Here is a 21196-nt window from a genome sequence, read left to right as displayed (position 1 = left end):
TGACAGGGTCATGAAAATTAAATAAGCTGGTGCACATTGCGCTCCGCCCGGGGCCAACATGTACTCACGAAGCCATACGTGTTGGCTCTCTTCTGGGGCACGGGATGAGCAGTGGTCAAGGCCCAGTGGCAGCCACAGGCCTGACATTAATCCAGGCACAGAGAATTGGGGATTTAATGTAATTTAGATAGAATTTCTTCAACAGGGAGGTGTGTCAAGTTCACTCAAAAGAAAAGTTCTAAGGCATTGACTAATTTACTGTTAGAGAGTGTTAAATGTAACATTTTTTTAAACTGCTGTTATACATAAAAACTTCAAGAAATTGTGCTACTCGGGTTATGCTTGTAACTCGTAGCTCAAGAAGAGTGCTGTTACAATTAAAATCATTGTTAGCTCTACTCATGCTTGCTAGTCTACAGATGGGCAGTGGGTCTAAACATGAGCCTTTAATCGCATAACAATGTAAGTGGTGCGAGGGGTCAATACGAAAGAAAGCCATTTCTAAGCTAATTTTTTTTTTTTTTTTTTTTTGCGGTACACGGGCCTCTCACTGTTGTGGCCTCTCCCGCTGCGGAGCACAGGCTCCGGACACACAGGCCCAGGGGCCATGGCTCACGGGCCCAGCCGCTCCGCGGCATGTGGGATCTTCCCAGGACCAGGGCACGAACCCGTGTCCCCTGCATCGGCAGGCGGACTCCCAACCACTGCGCCACCAGGGAAGCCCTAAGCTAATTTTTAAAACATATTATTTCTCTTTTTTCAGTCCTTATCCATCTACTAGGATTTACCCAAATGCCAACTAGAACTTACATGAGCAGCTTAAAAGGATCTGATGTGGGAATAGAGGCCACGTTTAGAGAGGTAGCTTGACCAAAGTTTGGGGTAGATTACTTGAACCTCCTTTTGAGGATGATTTTAAAGTCATCTCCAGTGGGGTTTTTACCAGAGTGACTGTAGTTTTTGTTTTTCTTTCCTATTTTGATATTTGCCCTGTTGGGGACTAAACAGAACTGCGACCTCTATTTCACAACTTGCAAAACTGATTTTAATTTCTTCCAAGAGATCCATCGCTTTTCCGACAAAATATATTTCTCCCCTCTGGGAAGGTGGAGGTCCTCACCCTCAGCCACAGAACCAAGTTAAGGAGGGACCTTCCTGAGCACACGAATTTCCTGCAGGGAACTTTGGAATCCCCGAGCCAGTCACGTGGCGCCAGGGTCACGTTCCTGCAGGGGTCTCCGGGCCCATCCAGCACATGTGCTGCCACTTCCTGTTGCGACCACACCCCGGTCGGGTGGGGTTCTGCACATTGATTATTCTGCTATTTCCTCTTTCTCATGTGTGGTTAGGGAGGCTGAAGCTTAAACCTATAGCAGAAGATTTAATCAGGGACTTCCCTGGTTGTCCCACTGCAGGGGGCCCGGGTTCGATCCCTGGTCGGGGAACTAAGATCCCACAAACCCCGTGGCACAGCTGGAAAAAAAAAAAAAAACACACAATCCAGGGTAAACTGAGTTAGGAGAAAATGGCAGCAGAGCATGTCCTGTGTGAGACCGACACCCGTAGCCTCAGTTTATAGAACCTGCTCTTATCTCGCTTGTGGGGTAGAGGTGGGATCTGGCCACCAATTGGTTGCCAAGTGGTTCCTCCACCACATGGGAAACAATCACATTCCCATATCTCATAGCCACACATTTCAAATATACACAACCAACACAATTCAGTAGCTTCCAATGTTCAGATCATCTCCTTCGGGCATAATCATAATTTAATCATACTTTGAAACTAAAAAAAAATTTTTAAAGGTGAAAAAATTAATCAATTTAACTCATCACATTGAATATTTGAGCAATTCCCAGCAAGTACACAATGCAAATGATCGCTTTAAAGATTTGTGCATGCTTGAAATCACTGGGGCCAGACCCACCCCTAATATTTGTGGGTCCTAGGGCCAAGGTTCACATGGAAACCTGTAGGTCATATGTGTAAATATTTAGAAGTTATAAATAAGCTATGGCCACCCAAGATCCCAGCGCCTACTTCCCAGGGATCACCCCCTTGACCTGGGAGCTAAATGAACCAGGGGGCCAGCCCTCCCTCCTGCAAGCCTGTGTGGGAGCAGGGAAGCACAGAGCAAGCCGGGCCTGGGCCAGGACTGTGACTGACTGGCCTGAAGCTAGGATGGGGACTGATTTGATCACGCTCCCAGGGGTCAGGGCAGCCAGGATCCCTCCCCCTACACCTCACTTCTCCCATCAAGGTTTCTAGGCAGTTTGAAGCCCCTTCCAAAACTTCCCCATTGCAGCAGGGACAGTCACTGGGACCCCGGTCTGCCCAGCCCCAATGGTGGGGGACTTGAGGTGGCCATCCTTAAGCAAAAGCTAGAACTCTTTCATTTTCTTCTCCTCATGAAGAGAACCTCACCCCTGTCTGCTTTCGTCGACCCCTCACCCCCGTTCTCCATCGGCCCTCCCAGGCAATCCCAGTAGGCTAAGTCAGCTACCAAAATTGCAGAAAACTTTTCCCATAAAAACAAACAAACAGGACTTCCCTGGTGGTGCAGTGGTTAAGAATCCACCTGCCAATGCAGAGGACACGGGTTTGAGCCCTGGTCTGGGAAGATCCCGCACGCCTCGGAGCAACTAAGCCCGTGCGCCACAACTACTGAGCCCACATGCCACAACTACAGGGCCCGCGTGCCTCGAGCCCGTGCTCCACAACAAGAGAAGCCACTGCAATAAGAAGCCCACGCACCGCGAGGAAGAGTAGCCCCCGCTCACCACAACCAGAGAAAGCCCACGCACAGCAACGAAGACCCAACGCAGCCAAAAATATATATATAAATAAATAAATAAAAATGAAAAACAAACAGACAGACAAAAACAGTCCTGGTGTTGTGGAAACCAGTCCTCTGCATTCAGAGCGTGAGCACCGCCACGCAGTAGCAATAGGAAGGGCTGCAGCTGAACCCACAGGAAAACACACACTAAATGCAGGGACATAAAGCTCTGAACACTGAGCTTTGAACTTCCACACCAACGATGAACCAACCACCTTCCTGCTGCCCCACTGCTCACCCTGCAGGCGTGCCGGGATTATAAAGACGCCACTGCTGGCTCACTGGCTAAGACCAGGCATGGCGCTCAACAACGCTTTCTCTCACATCCCACCCCCAATTCTGTTGGCTTTACCTTCAAGATCTATCCTGAGTCCGACACCTCTCCCCACCTGTCTGCCACCCCAGTCCAAGGCACAGTCAGCTCAGGCCTGGGTTCTTACCATCCTTCAAGAGCCCCACACCTGGCTCCATGCTCTGCTCTCACTAGCTTAAAATTCTTCTTCTTTTTTTAATTTGCTTTTGACGGTCACCCTTTATTTTATTTTTTCTTCCAGTTTTATTGATATATAAGTGACATACAGCACTGTATAAGTTTAAGGTGTACAGCATAATGGTTTGACGTCCATACATCATGAAATGATTACCACAGTAAGTTTAGTGAACATCCATCACCTCGTACAGATACAACATTAAAGATATAGAAAAAAATGTTTTCTCCTTGTGATGAGGACCCAGGATTTACTCTCTTAATTTTCATATATAACATCCAGCTGTGTTAATTATATTTATCATGTTGTACATTATATCCCTAGTACTTATTCATCTTATAACTGGAAGTTTGTGCCTTTTGACCACCTTCCTCTAATTCCCCCTCCCCACAGCCCCACCTCTGGTAACCGCAAATCTGATCTCTTTTTCTATGAGTCTGTTTGTTTGTTTTTGATGTATATCTGATGTACAACACTACTACGTTGGTTTCCATTACACAACATAGTGATTTGGTACCTCTCTACATTTCAAAATGATCACCAGGATAAGTCTAGTTACCATGCCATCTTGAAATTCTTAATACTTTTGGGACAAGAGGCCTTGCATTTTCATTCTGCACAGGGCCCTGCAAATTAGGTAGTGGGTCCTGCCCGTCATCTCTATTAGAATGTAAGCTCCATAAGGGCAGGACTTTAGCTCTTTTGTACCTCAATGGACGCAGAATTTATCCAACTGATATTCCGGCCCAGGTGTTCCAGGAAATACTCTTATGCTGGCTGGGTAAATACTGGGATCCCCACCTGAAGGTCCCTCTGCCCCAGAACCTTAGGGCCTCTCTGTGATCCAGCAGCTGAAGAGTTAACACATGGGTCTCTAGGACACTGCTGCTCCAGCCCTCAGCCAGCGTCCCCTGCCTCCCCTTAGAAGGGCAGCCTCTGCACCCTTGGGGTGGTTAAACATTTCCACCAGGACCCCAGGACACAGCACAGCACCTGGCATTTGGTAGGTGCCCAAAAATATTGTTGGATGAATAACTAAATTCATTTGTTTATTCAGTGACTAAATGGGTATCAAATGGGCATTGCCAGACTCAGTACCATGCAAATGTAGGCGTGTGCTGGGACAGACTCTGCGTTTCGGTGAACAGCTTGTGATCTAATGGGAGTCCCAGGATGCCCTGTCGGCTATATGATTTGCAGGGGCCAGTGCAAAATGAAAATCCCGGGCTCCTGGTTCAAAACGCAGGCAAAAAAAGCTATCTCCTTTCTTCTGCCATCTCTCTCTCCATCTGTCATGGTGTCTTTTATTTGCTATGAAATGTCACACTCCCTCCGGCACGGGAACACTCAAGGGGTGAGTGCATACCCTCGCAGGTGCCTAGGGCTTTCAGCCAACACTGGTTCTCCCAGCGTCCATGCCCAGCAGTGGTCTCTGGCTGGGGTGGGGGAGTGAGCAGCTGAGGACCCATCCCAAGGAGAACGGGAGGTGGGGAGGTGATGGGGGGTGGGATGCCACGTGAGTAGAGACTCCAAGCCCAGGGCACATGCTCCATCGACCCATCAGAGTTACTTATAAAACACACATTCAAGGTAAAGCTATTAAGAATTTCAGGATGGTGACTAAAGAGCATTAACCTCAAGCACAGGGCCCTGAGCGACCGAACTGGTCTCGCACCCACGTTAGATGCAGGCTCTGTCCTTCTGCTCACGGGCTGTCCTCCAACCAGGCACCCCCATGCCCGTGAAGGGGGGGGATCCCGGGGCTGACCGGGTGCAGGGGGAACCCTCTCTCTTTCTCTCCGCAGGGGCTGTGAGGGCCTCCAGCGTCTTCCCCATCCTCAGTGTCACGCTGCTGTTCTTTGGCGGGCTCTGTGTGGCAGCCAGCGAGTTCCACCGCAGCAGACACAATGTCATCCTCAGTGCGGGCATCTTTTTTGTCTCTGCAGGTGAGCATCTGGTCTCAGCCCTGAGGGCATCACAGACACCAGACCCAAGGCAGGGCCACCAGGACAAAGCAATGCTATTCAGGGTTCCCTCCAGGGAAGGAACAAGAAAACGTTCAACTTGTGTGTTAAGAATGAGAACCAAAGACTTTAATTAGAACCAAAGATGCTGACATTCTAGCTGAGAATGCACGGAGGGGAGATGAGGAGAAGGTCAGCTTGGAGAGGCGGAGAATGACTAATGAGAGTGTGCATGTATATGTCTGCACATAGTGGGCAGGGGGCAGTATGGTGTGTGTAATGTGTGACCTGAGAGATGGCTTCAGTGTGTTTTAAAGGGGTCCATCTTTCTGTTCGCTTGGACATCGTCATACACTATCCCTGGCCCTTTGAGACCTGTGTTTGCTGGTTTAAATGCTGTTCACAGCTCTTCAAGCGCACAAATCCTCAGACTGCTCAAAGCATCTCTGGGAACAAGGTAAAAGTCAGCAGCCCCAGATGCTCTCGGGGAAGACCTTATCATCAATAGTAGCCTTGACCGGAAGGTGGCACAGGGTGGCAAGGAGGACGAGGCAGTCCCCAGGAAGAGGTCCTATTTCTGCACCCTCTCTCCTCCCTTCATCTCCATCCCTCCTCCACCCTCCTCATCGTCCTCTCTTCCCTCTGGGTTTCCACTCCACCATCGCTTTACAATCTCTTCCCACCCCAACCCCCAATCAATGCCATCTGGATGAAGTGCTTTAGAGACGCAAAGAACAAGGTGGGGGTGGGAGGGAGGGGAGCTTGACTCTTTGGTGATGACCTCCAAACTTTGACCCATAACGGCAGAATATTTACTGGGGTAGAAACAGTGGGGAAGAGTATAAAATGGTGGGTGAGAGGGGCTTATCCTCCTGGATTTGAATTCTGGCTCTACCTGTGGAGCCTTGGGAATGTTACCAAATCCCTATAACTTGGTTTCCTTGACTGTAAAATGGGAAATAATAATAGTACCTATTTTATAGGGTTGTTGGAAGGAGGTTGAACATAAAAATCACAATATTATTTTCTAGCATTGGAAAAGCAACACAATATAGTTCCAAAGTTGGAAGCCCAGCATCCCGGCCTCCTCCAAGATATTGCTCAAGTTTCTTCCCTACTGTTTTCCCTTCTTTGGAATGGGAAAAGTGGATGGCATCCAGCTCTGAGTCTCTGGGAACCAACTCAAGCAACAGACCAGGGGAAAGCCGCCATCTTGTCAGGAGAATAAGATTAGCCCAAAGGTGATGCTCTGTGTGGACAGATGGTAACAGCTGGTAAACCCAGGGACCTGTGTTGCTTTGAGGCACGTTCTAGTTGCTGGTGGCCCCCTCCAGACCTCCAGCTTTGACTGACCCAGAGGATGAGGGTTTCCTAAACAGGAGAAGATCATTATTTTGTCCCTCAAGGGGATTGTTGAGGGAGAGTGTGTCACCAGCAACCTTCTTCTCACAAGGGGTGTTGTGAGAGATGGCAGGTAGATTAGACACATGGGAACCGGGGAACATGAGGGGCGGCAGCAAAGCCCTGAGGGGAAGCCAGAAGCTGGGGGTCTCATCCTAGCTATCCCCCCACCACTGGTCTTCCTGAGGACCCTGAAGAGCCTCAGTTTCTCCACCTACAAAGTGAAAATTTGGGAGGATTCAGCACTCCCTAAGGCTCTTTTATGCTCAGTTATGCTAAGGTTCTGTGGTTTCAGGCAAGCAGCCAACAACCCTTTATTGAGTGCCTATTATGTGCCAGGCACTAGGCATTATGCTCAAGACCATGGGCTCTGAAGCCAGGCTGCCTGGTGAAAATCATGGCTCTACCACTTCCCAGCTGGGTAACCTCGGGCAAGTCTCTTAACCACTCTGTGCCCCAGTTTCCTCAACTGAAAAATGGGGATAATAATGGCTCTACCATTTAAGGCTGTTCAGAGAATTAAATAGTTGGTATATGGAAAGAGCCTAGAACTGCATCTAGCCCGCAGTAACTGCTGGATGCATAATAACTGCTACTATATATATTGTACAATTTAATTCTCATGCTGATGCAATTCAACAAGTATGCACAGTGCTCTTGTTTGGGTCAGGCTCTGGGCAAGGAGAGGAGGCCATAGTAGTGAACAAACCTAGCCTAGGTCTGCCCTTAGGGAGTTTACGGTCTAATGGTTGGGAGAAAGTGATTACCCACTTAACATCTAGTTCTTCCTAAGCTTTTTTACTGAAATCTAAATCCACCCATGGCCAAGAGACAGTCCTGGGTTCAAATCCCACCTCTGCCATCTCCCAGCTGTGTTGACTTGGAAAGTTATTTATCTTCTCTGTGTCCCAGTTCCCTCATCTGTAAAAGAGGGGTGTTTTTTTCTTAAGCAGGCCTGTTGCAATGATTAATTGAGATCACGCACGTAAAGACTTTGCGCGGTGCCTGGCACATCATCGGTGCCTAGAAGTAAGTGGCAACTCACCTGGCTTGGCCGCTTGCTTTAACCTGGGCTGACATCCGAGCCTCTCCTTGAGCTTCTTTTGTTTTTTTCCCAGCAAGACTTCCTTTCAGGGCTTCTCAAACTCTGCCACCAAAATTTACCTGTGGGCAGAGGAGAGCGAAAACGGGGCCCTGGGAAGTCAGGGGGCATCACCAGAAGCCACCTTCCGTGAGCTGAAATGTCTCTGAAGACTGTCTCCCATTTAGACTTAAAAATTCATGTGAATTCTGCTCTCTCCTCATTATATTCATGTTCATTTTAATATAAAAGAATGTGTCTTCCCTACTCATCTTCAAGCCAAACTGACACTCCAGAAAGAGAAGCCGTTTTTCAATCTGTGGCTTCCTGCAGCCTGACACAGGGCTGGCTGCATCAACCCCCATATTAAGAAATAGCTCAGTGATTACAACTCGCTGCCTACCTGCTGAGGGCCTGCGCTGGGGAAGGCCAAGAGGAGACAGGGAAGAAACAGACCTTGGCCCTGCCCTCTAAGGGGTAAGTCCTAGATGGAATATGGCCAGAGATCGTATTCAAAATATGAATTCCCCTTAATGCATGAGCACCAGCCAATCAGAACGGTAGCACTGGAGCAGAGTGGGGGTGGCCCTTGCTATGCCAAGCTTTAACCCTTTGGCTGCTGGACTCCGGGGAGATCTTGGGGACCCCCAGAAAGAGTATGGGGTCTTCAAGGAATGGAGAGGATACTCAGGAGGCCATTGGAAATGGTTAGTTACCAACTGGTACTGGGAACTGTAATGAGGAACAGCGTCCATTTAGAAGCACCCTACAGGTGGCCCGGATTTGGAGGCAAGGAGACACCAGGTGATGTACCAACCTCCCTGAGTCATTATTGGTATCAAGGCCCAGATGAGACCCTTAAAGCAAAGGACACAAAGAGACATTCTACCTTTGGAGCAATAATGTGAGAGAAGTAGTCACAGATGAGGGCAACCCCCAGGCCCTCAGTTTCTACTGTTTCTTCTTACTACTCCCTAGAGAATCAATTTCTCTCCAAGCGACTAGGCAGCTCTTTCCAGGGCTATTCCGTTGGCACAAGGGGACTCTAAGTTGGCAGACCTTGTCTACTGGGGACGACAGCTTCATGTTCCCCAATTCTTGATGCTCGAACAACAGATAATCTAAAGCATTATCGTATCCCGTGCAGATAAAAAGACTTAGCTACTGCACCTTCCCCATTCGTTCCCCAAACTGCAGCTCCAGACCCATATATGTCCACTCAGCAACCACATTCCGACTCCCAATAAGCACTTCCAGCCCACCTCCTCTTCTCTAAGCCTATTCTCTCTGCTGCCTCTTATTTTAGCTCAAGATACCATCAACCTCGCCTTCATCCAAGCTAGAACCCTACTAGTAAGTCACTCACAACTCCGCTGTCAATCACCTTTCATCTCCTGTTGTTCAGGACCCAGCTTAAATGTCACCTTGTCTTCAGAACAAGGTTTAATCATTCTCTCTTTCTCTCTTTGCTCCTGAACCATTTCATATGTGTCTCTGGAAGAACCCTTACTATATTTTGCTATAATTGCATTTACATGTCAGTTTCTTCTGCTAATGGTGAGGAACTCAAGGGCAGGGATCTGCATCTCGTTTTTTACCATCATCATGACTTATTGCTGAAGATTAAGCTTTGAGGGAATGAATTGTTTCTCAGGGAAAGTACATACATTCTGAATTCTACTGCACTTGCTGAAAGAGTAAGGTGAATTCTTTAGCTGAACGCTTCCCACCCAGAATGGAGCAGCAGAATTCTTCATTTCCCGAGAGACAGACCCTGCAAGAAGAGCTCAGCAGCTGGATTTCCTGGCCATAAATCCATTCTCCTCTCTCCCTGTTGACTCCACATTTTTTTTAAATAGATATTTCCAGCCTAAAAGTGACAGTTACCTCTGAGGTTTATAAAGGATGTATTTTTCTCTCCCCTTCTCTTAGGGTTAAGCAACATCATCGGCATCATAGTTTATATATCAGCCAATGCTGGAGACCCCGGGCAGCGTGACTCCAAAAAGAGCTACTCCTATGGCTGGTCCTTTTATTTCGGAGCCTTCTCTTTCATCATCGCGGAAATTGTAGGAGTAGTCGCTGTGCACATCTATATAGAAAAACATCAGCAGTTACGTGCCAAATCCCACTCGGAGCTCCTGAAGAAATCTACCTTTGCTCGCCTTCCACCCTACAGGTATAGATTCCGGAGGCGGTCAAGTTCCCGCTCCACAGAGCCCAGATCCCGAGACCTGTCCCCCATCAGCAAAGGCTTCCACACCATCCCCTCCACTGACATCTCAATGTTCACCCTTTCCCGGGACCCCTCAAAGATCACCATGGGGACCCTCCTCAACTCCGACCGGGACCATGCTTTTCTACAGTTCCACAATTCCACGCCCAAAGAGTTCAAAGAGTCGTTGCATAATAATCCGGCCAACAGGCGCACCACGCCCGTCTGAACTGACTTCTGCCCTCTGCCCTCCACCCCAGCACAGCCCGGTGGGAAGTGGACAGAGGTGTCTCTGAGGTTGCATGGCATGGTCCTCGTGATGGTATTACTTTTTACAAAGACTGAAACCAAATGGACTCAGCCCTCTCCCACAGTTTGCCCCTCTCCCTCCAGGTCCTAACCCCTCTGTCCCTCCCCGACTTTTCAAGCCAATCCCATGACGTCTCTCTCTGTGTATCTGTGCCAGATGTTTTCCTTTCTTCCTTCTTTACTGGAAGGACCTCCACATTCTTCCCTCCTTGGAAGAGGACTTTACTCAAAGTCACGGGTGGTGGCTGGTGGGGGGGGGGGGCGGGGGGGATCTCCGAATCCCCAGACTTGTGCATAGTTGTCCCCATTGTCCACTCCAAATCCTCAGGACACCAACGGCCCAGGTGGCCCTGAGGGAGGCATTCACCTTTCTGTGTTAGAAAAACATGCCCAGAAATCAAAGATGTCAGAGCCCTGAAGCAGCTACTGTAATAAGCACTCACGTATTAAAGGTTTTGCCTTGTCGTAACCAACAGAGCTGGGGTGCTTTGTTTCTTCTGGGTAATTCCTGCACAAATTTACAAACTCATTTGCCCTGCCCTCAAACTGCCTCGTGTATGTGTTGGAAGCTGAGCTTTGCTCATCCACATCCTAGCCACTAGGAAGGATCCTCCTTTACCTCTGGAGGCCAGCAGGGTGCTCCTACCGATGTCAGAGTCTGTGTGTCTCTCACCTAAATCCCGGGAAGCTACTGGGGGCAAGCATGTGTTCAAAAATCTGGCTCTGGCACCCAGTAGCTCTAGGACCTTGGGAAAACCCACCCGACCTTCAAACCTCAGTCTCCTCGTCTGTAAAATGGAGCATGGTACAGTATTCTCCTCCACAGAGTTGTGAGACTTAAACAAAACTCCATGTGTAAAATGATTAGCACACTGCAAATAATCAATATGTATATTTTTTAATTTTTGGATGAATTCTGGGTAGAGTGAGCATTATCTGAGTTTGGGCTGCCATAACAAATACTATAGATCAGGGTGGCTTAAACAATAGATATTTATTTCTCACAGTTCTGGAGGCTGGGAAGTTTAAGATCAGGGTGCCAGCAGAGTTGGTTCTTGGTGAGGGCTCTCTTCCTGGCTTGCAGACAGGGGCCTTCTCACTGTGTCCTCACTTGGCAGAGCCACTAACTCCATCACGAGGGCCCCACCCTCATGACCTCATCTAACCTAATTACCTCCCAAAGGCCCCATCTCCAAATATCACCACATCAAGGGTTAGGGCTTCGATAAGTGAATTTGGATGGTGGGGAGGGACCCCATTCAGTCCACAGCAAGCATGACTGCAGGAAGATAGAAGCCAAATGGGAGCTATTCTTTTTTGGGGGGAAGGGTGTACTTTGCACAGGCTCTGAGAGGCACAGGGGCAGGGGGGTAGAAAGTGGAAGGACATTTGAATAGTTTGAAAAATTGATATCAGAAAGCATGAGAAGGGCTTCCCTAGTGGCACAGTGGTTAAGAATCTGCCTGCCAATGCAAAGGACACGTGTTCGTGCCCTGGCCTGGGAAGATCCCACATTCTGCAGAGCAACTAAGTCCATGTACCACAACTACTGAGCCTGAGCTCTAGAGCCCACAAGCCACAACTACTGAGCCCACGTGTCACAACTACTGAAGCCCGCGTGCCTAGAGCCCATGCTCCGCAACAAGAGAAGCCATGACAGTGAGAAGCCCGCGCACCGCAACAAAGAGTAGCCCCTGCTCATTGCAACTAGAGAAAGCCCGCGCAGTGCAACGAAGACCCAACACAGCCAAAAATGAATGAATGAATGAATGAATAAATAAATAAAAGCATGAGAAATGGATGTCACCTCTGCCCACAGTGACTCTTGCGGTGCTTGTGGTGCACGCCAGCTCGTCACACCTCCAAGGAGCTTCCCACTTCTGAGGTTCAGTCACTCAAGGGGGCAGAGTTATGGTCATAGGAGCTCATGCTTACCTGACACTGTTGGTACCTGGTTGTGTTCTACAACCTTACACATATTGTACCATTTAATCCTCTAGAAATATCCCCATTTTACCAAGGAGGAAACTGAGGCCAGAGAGGGTATGTGATTGCCCACACTTCATCCCTGCTACAACCTTGAAGTTCTGGGAAGCCAGTCAGATGCCTGCACTCACACCCTCGGTGAATTTTATTGTAAAGCGCAGACTAGTAACAATTTGTTTTGTTTGACACTTGAGAGTCATTGTATGCAAATTACACCCATACATCAAATCACCTCATTGAATCCTTAGGACAACCCCACATGTAGTAGAAATTATTATCCGTATTTTGGCAGGTGAGGGAATAGAGGCTCAAGAAGAGTATCTTAGGGGCTGGTGAACAGAGCCAGCGTTTAGAGGCAAGCCTCTGCTTCCTAATTTGACTGATTTCCTCCCTCTGCCAGCATTTCCCAAATCTCAGTCATCTGAGTTCAACCGTTGCGAAGTGTTTCACATCCACATACCACGTTAACCATTATTTATTTGATGTTTCTCTTTAAATTGACTCATTTTTTACTTCAATAAATACATCTCGAAAGTGAACTTTATATCACTACTGTAAAAAAGAAAACTGGAATTGCTTGCCGTAAGCAAATGGTAACTGGGAAAATAAATACAGTAAAAACAACACAATCACACCATACTCTAGCTGCTGCCTGTTCTAAGCCGAAGGCCAGCTGCCTGCTCTTTGTAAAAAGGATATAACCAAAACGTTAGAAAGATTAGTTAAGATACGCTGGCACCAAAGATGCTTGCTTTGGCTTAATCAGGAGAACCAGAGAGGGGAAAACCTTCTCACTAATACTTCTCTCTAATATTGCATCTGTGTGTCACATCAAGTTATCTCACCCCACACTTTGGGAAAAGTGGCTCCAGGCACCCTTGGAGAGGGAAGGATCTGGGAGATGGAGTAAATAGGTGATGAATACTCTGAAGGGGAAGAAGGAGCAACCTGCAGCCCTGGGAACTACGAGTTTGTCAAAAACAAGGCACCTGGGGAGTTGATCGGGGATGGGGAGAAAGGTCCCAGGGGCTTAACTAGCTGGGTGTCTGCTCTGGAGACCTAGTACAGAGCCTTCTGCAAAGGCCAGAGAGCAGGAGGAGGAAAGCAGGCACCTGACGCCTGGAAGGACCCCCGCACCTCTAGGTCTGCTCCCTGCAAGGTTTTGGTGCATGGGCCGTCAGAGTGCCTTTGCTTGAAGACTGAGCAGCTGGACCCAGCTAGCTGACATCAAATAAATATTCATATCAACACTCCTGGTTCACAGCCAGGACCCTGGGCAACCCCGGTCATCCAAACCCCTGTGAAGAGTATTCACATGCACTAGGCTCCCACTGTGTGTGCCAAGCAATGTGCCAGGAACTTCTCTTATTTTGTCTCATTAATCCTAAAATTCGAGGTAGGTACTATTGTTAACCCATTGGATAGATGTTGAAACTTGCAAAGAGAAAGCAAAGCAGGTCCTCCAACCTAATTCCAAAGCCTACGCAATAGCCACTCACTAATCATCTCTGGTCACACTTCTCAAATCTCTTGCTCCCTCGCTGAGTTTCCAACCTCCTTCTCCCCACAATGCAGCTCCCTTTCCCAGCCCACTCATTTCTGGACCAGCAGCGTCCTACGGCCAATCTCAAGACCAGAACCTTGGGGTTTCTCTTTTATACTTCTCTATTCTGCGGCCCCGAGAGCTGATCTTTAGCCAGGTTCTTCTCTACCTTTCGAGAGGGCATAACATTCAAGCAGGCAAACTCTGCAGCTGCACTGCCCAGATTTGAATCCCAACTTTGCATTTATCAGCCATGAGAACTTTCACAAGATAATCTCCCTGTGCCTCAACTTCCCCAGCTGTAAAATGGACACAAAAATAGTCCTCACTCCATAGGTTGGTGGTGAGGATTCAATGAGCTTATTTTCATAAAGCATTTGGAACTGTACTTGAAACACTATAATCACCATATAAATGTTAGCTATTATTATTTAATACTGTTCACAGATTTATGTTTTTCCTCCTGGGCCCTTTCCCCCTTGTTTTCCAGATTGTGTTGACACTCTTCTGCTCTAATCAAGCCAGTGTCCACATACTTATTCCCAATTCTCTAACTTTGTCAATGAGTATTATCCCTGCCTGCAATGTTTTCCCTTGTCCTCTCCAAATTCTTGTCCATTCTTCAAGGCCAAGATTAAGCCTCATCCCTTCCACGAAGTCTGTAGTGATTTCTCGGGCCACACAATCTCTCACTTCGTGGCATTCATTCATTCACTCACTCACTCATTCATTCATTCATTCATCTAGCACTTATTACTGAGTACCTACTATGTGTCAGAAACAACCATAATCCCCACAGATATGACCACTGCCCTCATGGAACTCCCAGTCCAGTACTAAACAAGTACTAAAGTCCTAAACAAGTAAACACACACATCAACATCATTTACAACTGCGATCTGTGTCATAAAGGGAAGGTAGAGAGTAAAAAGTACACAGGCATGTAAACAGAGGGCTCTAATTTTGATGGAGAGTCAAGGAACAGGAGTTGGCATTTACAATTATACCTAAAGGTAGAGCTAACATTATCCAAATAAAAGAGGGACACATGGAGGGAGAAAAAACCCAAGCGTGTGCAAAGGCCCTGAGACTGGAAAGACTCCTCCTCCAAAAAAGTCAGTAAAGCTGGAGCACATACAGGAAGAGTAGCATCAGATGAGACTAAAAGAAAAGATGGATCCAGAGGATGTCAAATTACAGGCATGTTAAAGGTCTTGAATTTTGATCCTAAGTACATTCAGAAGCCATTTAAGAGTTTTAATGAGGGATACAGAAATTTTATATGATAGGTACCCAGTGAAATACTAGTTTCATAAATATTATCTTTAGAAGTACTTCTTTAAGAGCTTGTACACTGCCTGCTTTATCCACAGTCTCTGGTAGGTGGACATGATCATGAATTGGACATGACCTTGCCCCCAGGCACAGCTCATTAGATCATAGATTGCACCTCATCTAAGGCTAGCCAACCCATTCATAGCGTGGCCAGTGGCCTGGGACTTGCAACTTGACGTAAAGGGGTAAACTGAGAAAAGAAAAAGGTAAACTGAGACAATCAGATGATCTCTGCTGGGAACTTTAACTAAGAGACACAGAAATCGGTTGCTAGTTGGCTAGGGGGAGCAAAACAGAAAAGATATAAGGAAGCCTTGGGACTAGGGCAGCAACAATAGGCCAAATGCAAGTTGAAGTTATTAAAAAAAACAAAAAACTGTTTGGTCATGAGAAGACAACCCTGCAAAGCCCTCCCATTATACTTAAATAAAATCCAAATTTTTGCCCTGGTCTCGAAGGTCTTGCATTATAAACATTATACTAACGGGAATTCCCTGGCAGTCCGGTGGTTAGGACTCTGCGCTTTCACTGCCGAGGGCATGGGTTCAATCCCTGATCAGGGAACTGAGATCCCGTATGCCATGTGGCTAGGCCAAAAAATTAAATTAAAAATAAAAATCATACTAATCTATCCATCTTTATTCCATGCCACCTTTTACCTCGTGGCCTACACTTCAGTCACATGTCCTCCCTTTTCAGTTCCTTGATCCAGCCAAACATCTTTCTGCCTCAGGGCCTTTACACCTGCTGTTCCCACTGCCTGAATTCTCTTCTCTTTATGTGGCTGTCCCCTTCTCATTCTTCAGGTCTGAGCTGACAAGTCACCTCTTCATTTACCAACTCTCAAAAGCAAATCCCCTGTTATTCTTTAGTATAGTCCATACTTATTCTCTTGATAGCTTGGAAGGGTGTAATATTTTATCTTTTGCTTGCTTGTTTACTTACTAGGAGATAAGTTCTGTGAGAGCGGTGTACTTGACTGTCTCGTTCTAGCTACTTATCTGGTAAGTGCTCAGCTATCCAAAGGAAGGAAAGAGAGAAGGAGAATGCATTAAGTACTATTTAGGGGAAAACAAATATCACAAAGAGAGGAAGAGAGTGGCTTCCTTGGGTTCTAATAGCTTCCCTATCCCATTTCCTCCAGGCCCAGCTGTACTGCAGGTGCAGTCCTCAGATCTCTGGGAGACTTTTTCCGAATGCCTTCAACAATCTCCCCTTGCCTTGAGCAAGCCTAAGTGAGTCTCTGTTCCTAGTTACCAAATGAACATTGACTAGAACCTCTGAAGCTTCCAGAAGTGGGGAACGCCCAGCCATATGGGAGCAGCTGAGAGTCCCTCTTAGGGACAGCAGGACAGCTGGACCAGAATGGTATTTAGTCAGGATGTTTATAGAAGGGAGATCAGAACCTCAAAGCCAGTTCAGTTCAGAAAGAATCAAGACTGAGAAAGAACCAGGGACCAGAAACCAGGTGGCAGTGCCTGAGGGCTAGTAAGTCATCAGCCTAAAATGAAAGCTACCATAAAGGCGCCGGCAAGGCCAAGTCACTAGGCTGAAAGCAAGCAATCCTGGAGGTTAGACTACATTCGTGGAACGCTGATTCCCTCTTTGTAAATATAAAAAAAACCCAAAGAAACAAAAAACAGTTTTAAGATGGTGGTCTGGACTTCACGGGTCCTTCTTTCCCGCTTTAAGTAAGAACCTTTTGTCTGAAAGTAACACCCAATTCTAACTTAACTAGATTGTATTTATCAGGTAAATTAAGCTGTCATAACAAACCCCCAAATTTCTGGGGCTTAACCAAATAAACCTTTATTTCTTGCTCACACAGAGTCCAGTGTAGGTGTTTCTGGCTGAGTAACACTCCTGGATGGCTCTGCTCCAAGCTGTAACTCAGGGAACCAAGCTGCTTCTATCTTGTAGTTCTGCCATCTTGTGGCTTCAGGGCGGTCCTGATATCACCCACCTTGGTAGATGGGGGGAGGAGGACAGGTGAGGGGTGGTGATGAGGAAGTGAAGGACCATGCACCTAAACTTAATTACCTTGACCCAGAAGTAACCCATTCATTCCATTAGTCAGAGCAGTCACGTGGTTCCATCTAGATTCCAGGGGAGGTGACGCTGAAAACATCGTCCATGGCTGAAGAGTTGTTTCCTAGTAATATCTCTACATAATATAAGATAGTCATTGATTTGGCAAGTGACGAGTCATCTCTGCCATTCAATTTAAGCATGAAAAAATGTTTCCTCTGTAAAAAGAAATCTCAAGATAAAGGGGCTCACAGGTTAGTTAATTCAGCAGCTCAAAGATAAATCCAAGGACCCAAAGCCTTTCCATCCTTCCACGCTTCCATCCTCGGGCCAGTATCCATCATACCAAGAAAAAATATCCCATCATGTCCAGATGCAACATGCAGCACAAAAGCTGCCTCTTTCCTGTGTGTCTTTTTTTTTTTTAAATTTATTTTCTTGCCTGCGTTGGGTCTTAGTTGCGGCACGCAGGATCTTCGTTGAGGCGTGCAGGATCTTTTTTATTGTGGTGTGGGGGCTCTTCATTGTGGTGCTCAGGCTTCTCTCTAGTTGTGGCGTGTGGATTTTCTCTCTCTAGTTGTGGCACCCGGCTCCAGGGCACATGGGCTCTGTAGTTGTGGTTCGCAGGCTCCAGAGCACGTGGGCTCTGTAGTTTGCAGCACACGGGCTCTCTCATTGAGCCATGCAAGCTCAGTAGTTGTGGCGCACGCGGGCTTAGTTGCCCCGTGGCACGTGGGATCTTAGTTCCCCGACCAGGGATCAAACCCGCATCCCCTGCATTGGAAGGCAGATTCTTTACCACTGGACCACCGAGGAAGTCCCTCTTGCGTGTATTTAAGAGGGAAGAAACCTTTCTTAGAAGTTACTCCATTAGATTTTTCCCCTTATTCTCTTTAGCCAGAATTAGGCTCCACGTCTACCACTAAGCCAGTCACCAATAAGGGGAATAAAATTACCATGAGGGAGCCAGACCAGTGGTTCTCAGCCCTGGATGCACGTTAGCACCATCTGGAGGAGGTGTTTTTAAATATAAATGTCCAGGTGCCCCAGCAGAGATTCTTACATAATTTGTCAGAAGGGAGGCTGAGCTTCACAAGTCACCAGGGACAGTTTAAGGAACAAAGTCCATTCACAGTATTGTTTAGCTTGATCCATAGGTTGCTGATAAAAATTGGGAACTTCGAGTGATAAAGCAAATGGGACAAAGAGATAGCAACTGGGGAGTCTGGATAAAGGGTATGGGAAGGAGCTCTTTCTTCATTCTTGACATTTTTTCTATAGGCTTGACGTTATATCAAAAAAGTTACCAGAAAGGGGGGACGGGATGGGAACTGTCATATAAAAGCCAGGATTTGGGGCTTCTCTTGAAAATCAGAAAATCTGGGGAAACAGGGTCTATATTCCTGCAGAAGATAAAAAGTTGATCCGATAGTAGCGTCCAGACCTCTCAACAAGTACCTCCAGGGCAAGGGCCTCGGCACCAGTGTCATTAGCTGGAGCTCAGGTGAGTCTTAAAATCAGGCTTGGGAATCGCTCTCTGGAATTCTTTCCATTTCTATTCATCTTGTTCTATCCTGTTCCATCCTCTTCCAACCTCTAAGTATAGCCTGGATTATTTTTTGCCAAACACAGCACCTTGCAGTTGCCCACACTGAAGTTCGTCCTTGGCAACTGCGCTGCCCACTCACGCAGCCTGGTGAGCTCTTCCTGCGATGTATCGCCAGCGGCTTGGCATTTCACTCCCTGGCATAGCTAAGTGTCATGGGCACATGCAGCGCTCTCACCAGTTACTCCTCCAGATCAGTCAGGCAAATGTCAACGAAGACCAGGCCCGGCACTGACACCCTGCTGCTTTCAATTAATTAATTAACTAACTCATAACAACCCAACCAAGTCTCCAGTGGCAAGCAAAAGAAGCTAACTTTGGTTACTAGAGAATTTCGTGTAAGTCAGAGCTTCTCAACAGCAGTGCGATTGACGTTGGGGGTTGGATAACTCTTTGCTGTGGAGCTGTCCTGTGCGTGGTAGGATGTTTAGCAGCAGCCCTGGCTTCTACCCACCAGATGCCAGTAGCACAACTGCCCTGACCCCCCAAGTTGTGACAACCAAAAATGTCTCCAGACATTGTCAGAGGTTTGGGGTGGGGGAAGGAGGGGTTAAAAGCCACTCTCAATGGAAAGCTGAAGAACTAAGCCTTAGAAAAGATGGCAATCTTGAAACCTAGCATGACCAAGCCTTTCTGTGTCCCCCGTTCCTTGTTTGCAGGGAACAGACTCCAGTCTCCAAGACCTTCACTGAGTTCCGAAGGGCAGATTCGAATCGCTGCTAATCAGGGAAGGGAGGGGATGCGGAGACAAGGGAGGAACAGTCAAGAAACAATAGTGCAGCCTTGGGGCAGGGTCCTGGTTCCACCTCAAGGGATACACATAACAATATCTTTGAGGTCTTTACAGAACTAAAGCCCCCAACAAATGGAAGATGTTAGCATTCTTCATTCCAGACAAGACCACCTGAGGCCAGATTAAAGGAGTGCAGCCCCCCCCCCTAATCCTTATCAGCAACCCCACCCTTGAATCATTGCTATAAAACTCCTCACCAGATCCTCCTGGGTTGGGACACACAGTTTTTCAGGGCACAAGCCTGCTGTGTCCCCCTTTGCCTGGCAAAGAAATAAAGCTATTCTTTTCTACTTCACCCAAAACTCTGTCTCTAAAATTCGATTCAGCACCAGTGCACAGAGGCTGAGTTTTTGGCATCAGTCTGAGACGTTGTAACGTTCTAGACAGCAAGGACTAATAGATGGTTGAGTTTGAATCCTGGCTCCACCACTTTTATTTGTGTGACTTTGGACAAGTTACTTAATCTCTCCATGCCTCAGTTTCCTCATCTGTAAAGGGAGATAATCAGGATAAATTGGGTTATAAGGTGGAAACAAATAACTCCCAAATATCAGTGGCTTAAAATACACGCTCTGTGTCCAATGTGGTCAGCTAGGATTTCACTCATGTTGCCCACTTTGGGGGACCCAAGCTGGTAGAGGGCCCCCCATCTGGACATTGCTGGTCAACATGACAAGGAGAAAAGAAAGAGGCAATAAACTGGCTCGTAAACATTTCTACCTGGAAATGATAGAAATCATTCCTGCTCATAATTCATTGATCAAAACAAGTCACGTGGCTATACTGAATTTAAAGGGGATGGCAAAGTGAAAACCTGTCACGTGCCCAGAGAAAGGAGAAGAGGAAATATTGATTGATAAACAGCACTAATGCTGAACACTGACCTTGTAAATTTATTGGGAAGAGTAAACAAATTAATACATACAAAGTTCTCAGAACAGTGTCTGGCATCTATTAACTACTCAATAAATATTGGCTTATTATTACTGATTAATTCAGCCAGTGTTTACTGAGCACGGTGATGGTCAGTTTTATGTGAATATTGAAACCGAACCCCTGTGGGGCTCCCGGGCATAGAAGGCCTTTTTTGTCTTCCCTTTCTTGTAGGCAAGACTCCAGCCTCCATGACCTTCCCTGAGTTCCAAAGGGCGATTCCAACAGTTGCTAATCAAGGGAGAAGCGGCCAAGAAACCACCTGAGGCAAGATTAAAGGGACCAGAGAAGCCCACCATAATTAGGAGACAACCACCTGAGACCCTGCACACACCCTAATCTTGTCAGCAACCCCACCCTTGAACCACTGTTATAAAACCCTTCATCAAAGCCTCTGGGGTTGGGACACACAGTTTTTCAAGGCAGGAGGCTGCTGTGGTCCCCTTTGCCTGGCAACGTAATAAAACTATCCTTTTCTACTTCACCCAAAACTCTGTCTCCGAGATTCGATTCAGCACTGTTGCACAGAGATCTGAGTTTCAGTAACAATATCCTAGTAGTCCCATCAAACACTCATCTAGGTATTGCTGTGAAGGAATTTTGCAGATGTGATTAACGTCTACAGTAGACGTTAAATAAAAGGAATTGTTCTCAACAATCTGGGTGACCTGATGC

At 47.1% G+C, this 21196-nt stretch overlaps 1 protein-coding gene and 1 long non-coding RNA gene across 5 annotated transcripts in view; one reads left to right on the top strand and one right to left on the bottom strand.

The window, feature by feature from the left end:
• CACNG3 (calcium voltage-gated channel auxiliary subunit gamma 3) overlaps window positions 1-10766 on the top strand; it is an 81815-nt gene extending 71049 nt beyond the window's left edge. For 2 of the 4 annotated variants that reach the window (XM_067706361.1, XM_067706362.1), the window contains 2 exons: window positions 5133-5273; window positions 9706-10766. In XM_067706361.1, coding sequence (XP_067562462.1) covers window positions 5133-5273; window positions 9706-10217 — 653 coding nt within the window. In that variant the 3' untranslated portion in view covers window positions 10218-10766. The remainder of the gene's footprint in view (window positions 1-5132; window positions 5274-9705) is intronic. The other 2 variants (XM_067706363.1, XM_067706364.1) reach the window with 1 other exon arrangement.
• Window positions 1-21196, bottom strand: part of LOC137207025 (uncharacterized) — a 95623-nt gene that overhangs the window by 4067 nt on the left and 70360 nt on the right. The gene's annotated exons all lie outside the window — the stretch shown is intronic.

This window comes from Pseudorca crassidens, chromosome 15 (assembly GCF_039906515.1).
Source record: "Pseudorca crassidens isolate mPseCra1 chromosome 15, mPseCra1.hap1, whole genome shotgun sequence".
Lineage (NCBI taxonomy): Eukaryota > Metazoa > Chordata > Mammalia > Artiodactyla > Delphinidae > Pseudorca > Pseudorca crassidens.
This window is presented reverse-complemented; position numbering and strand designations above follow the sequence as displayed.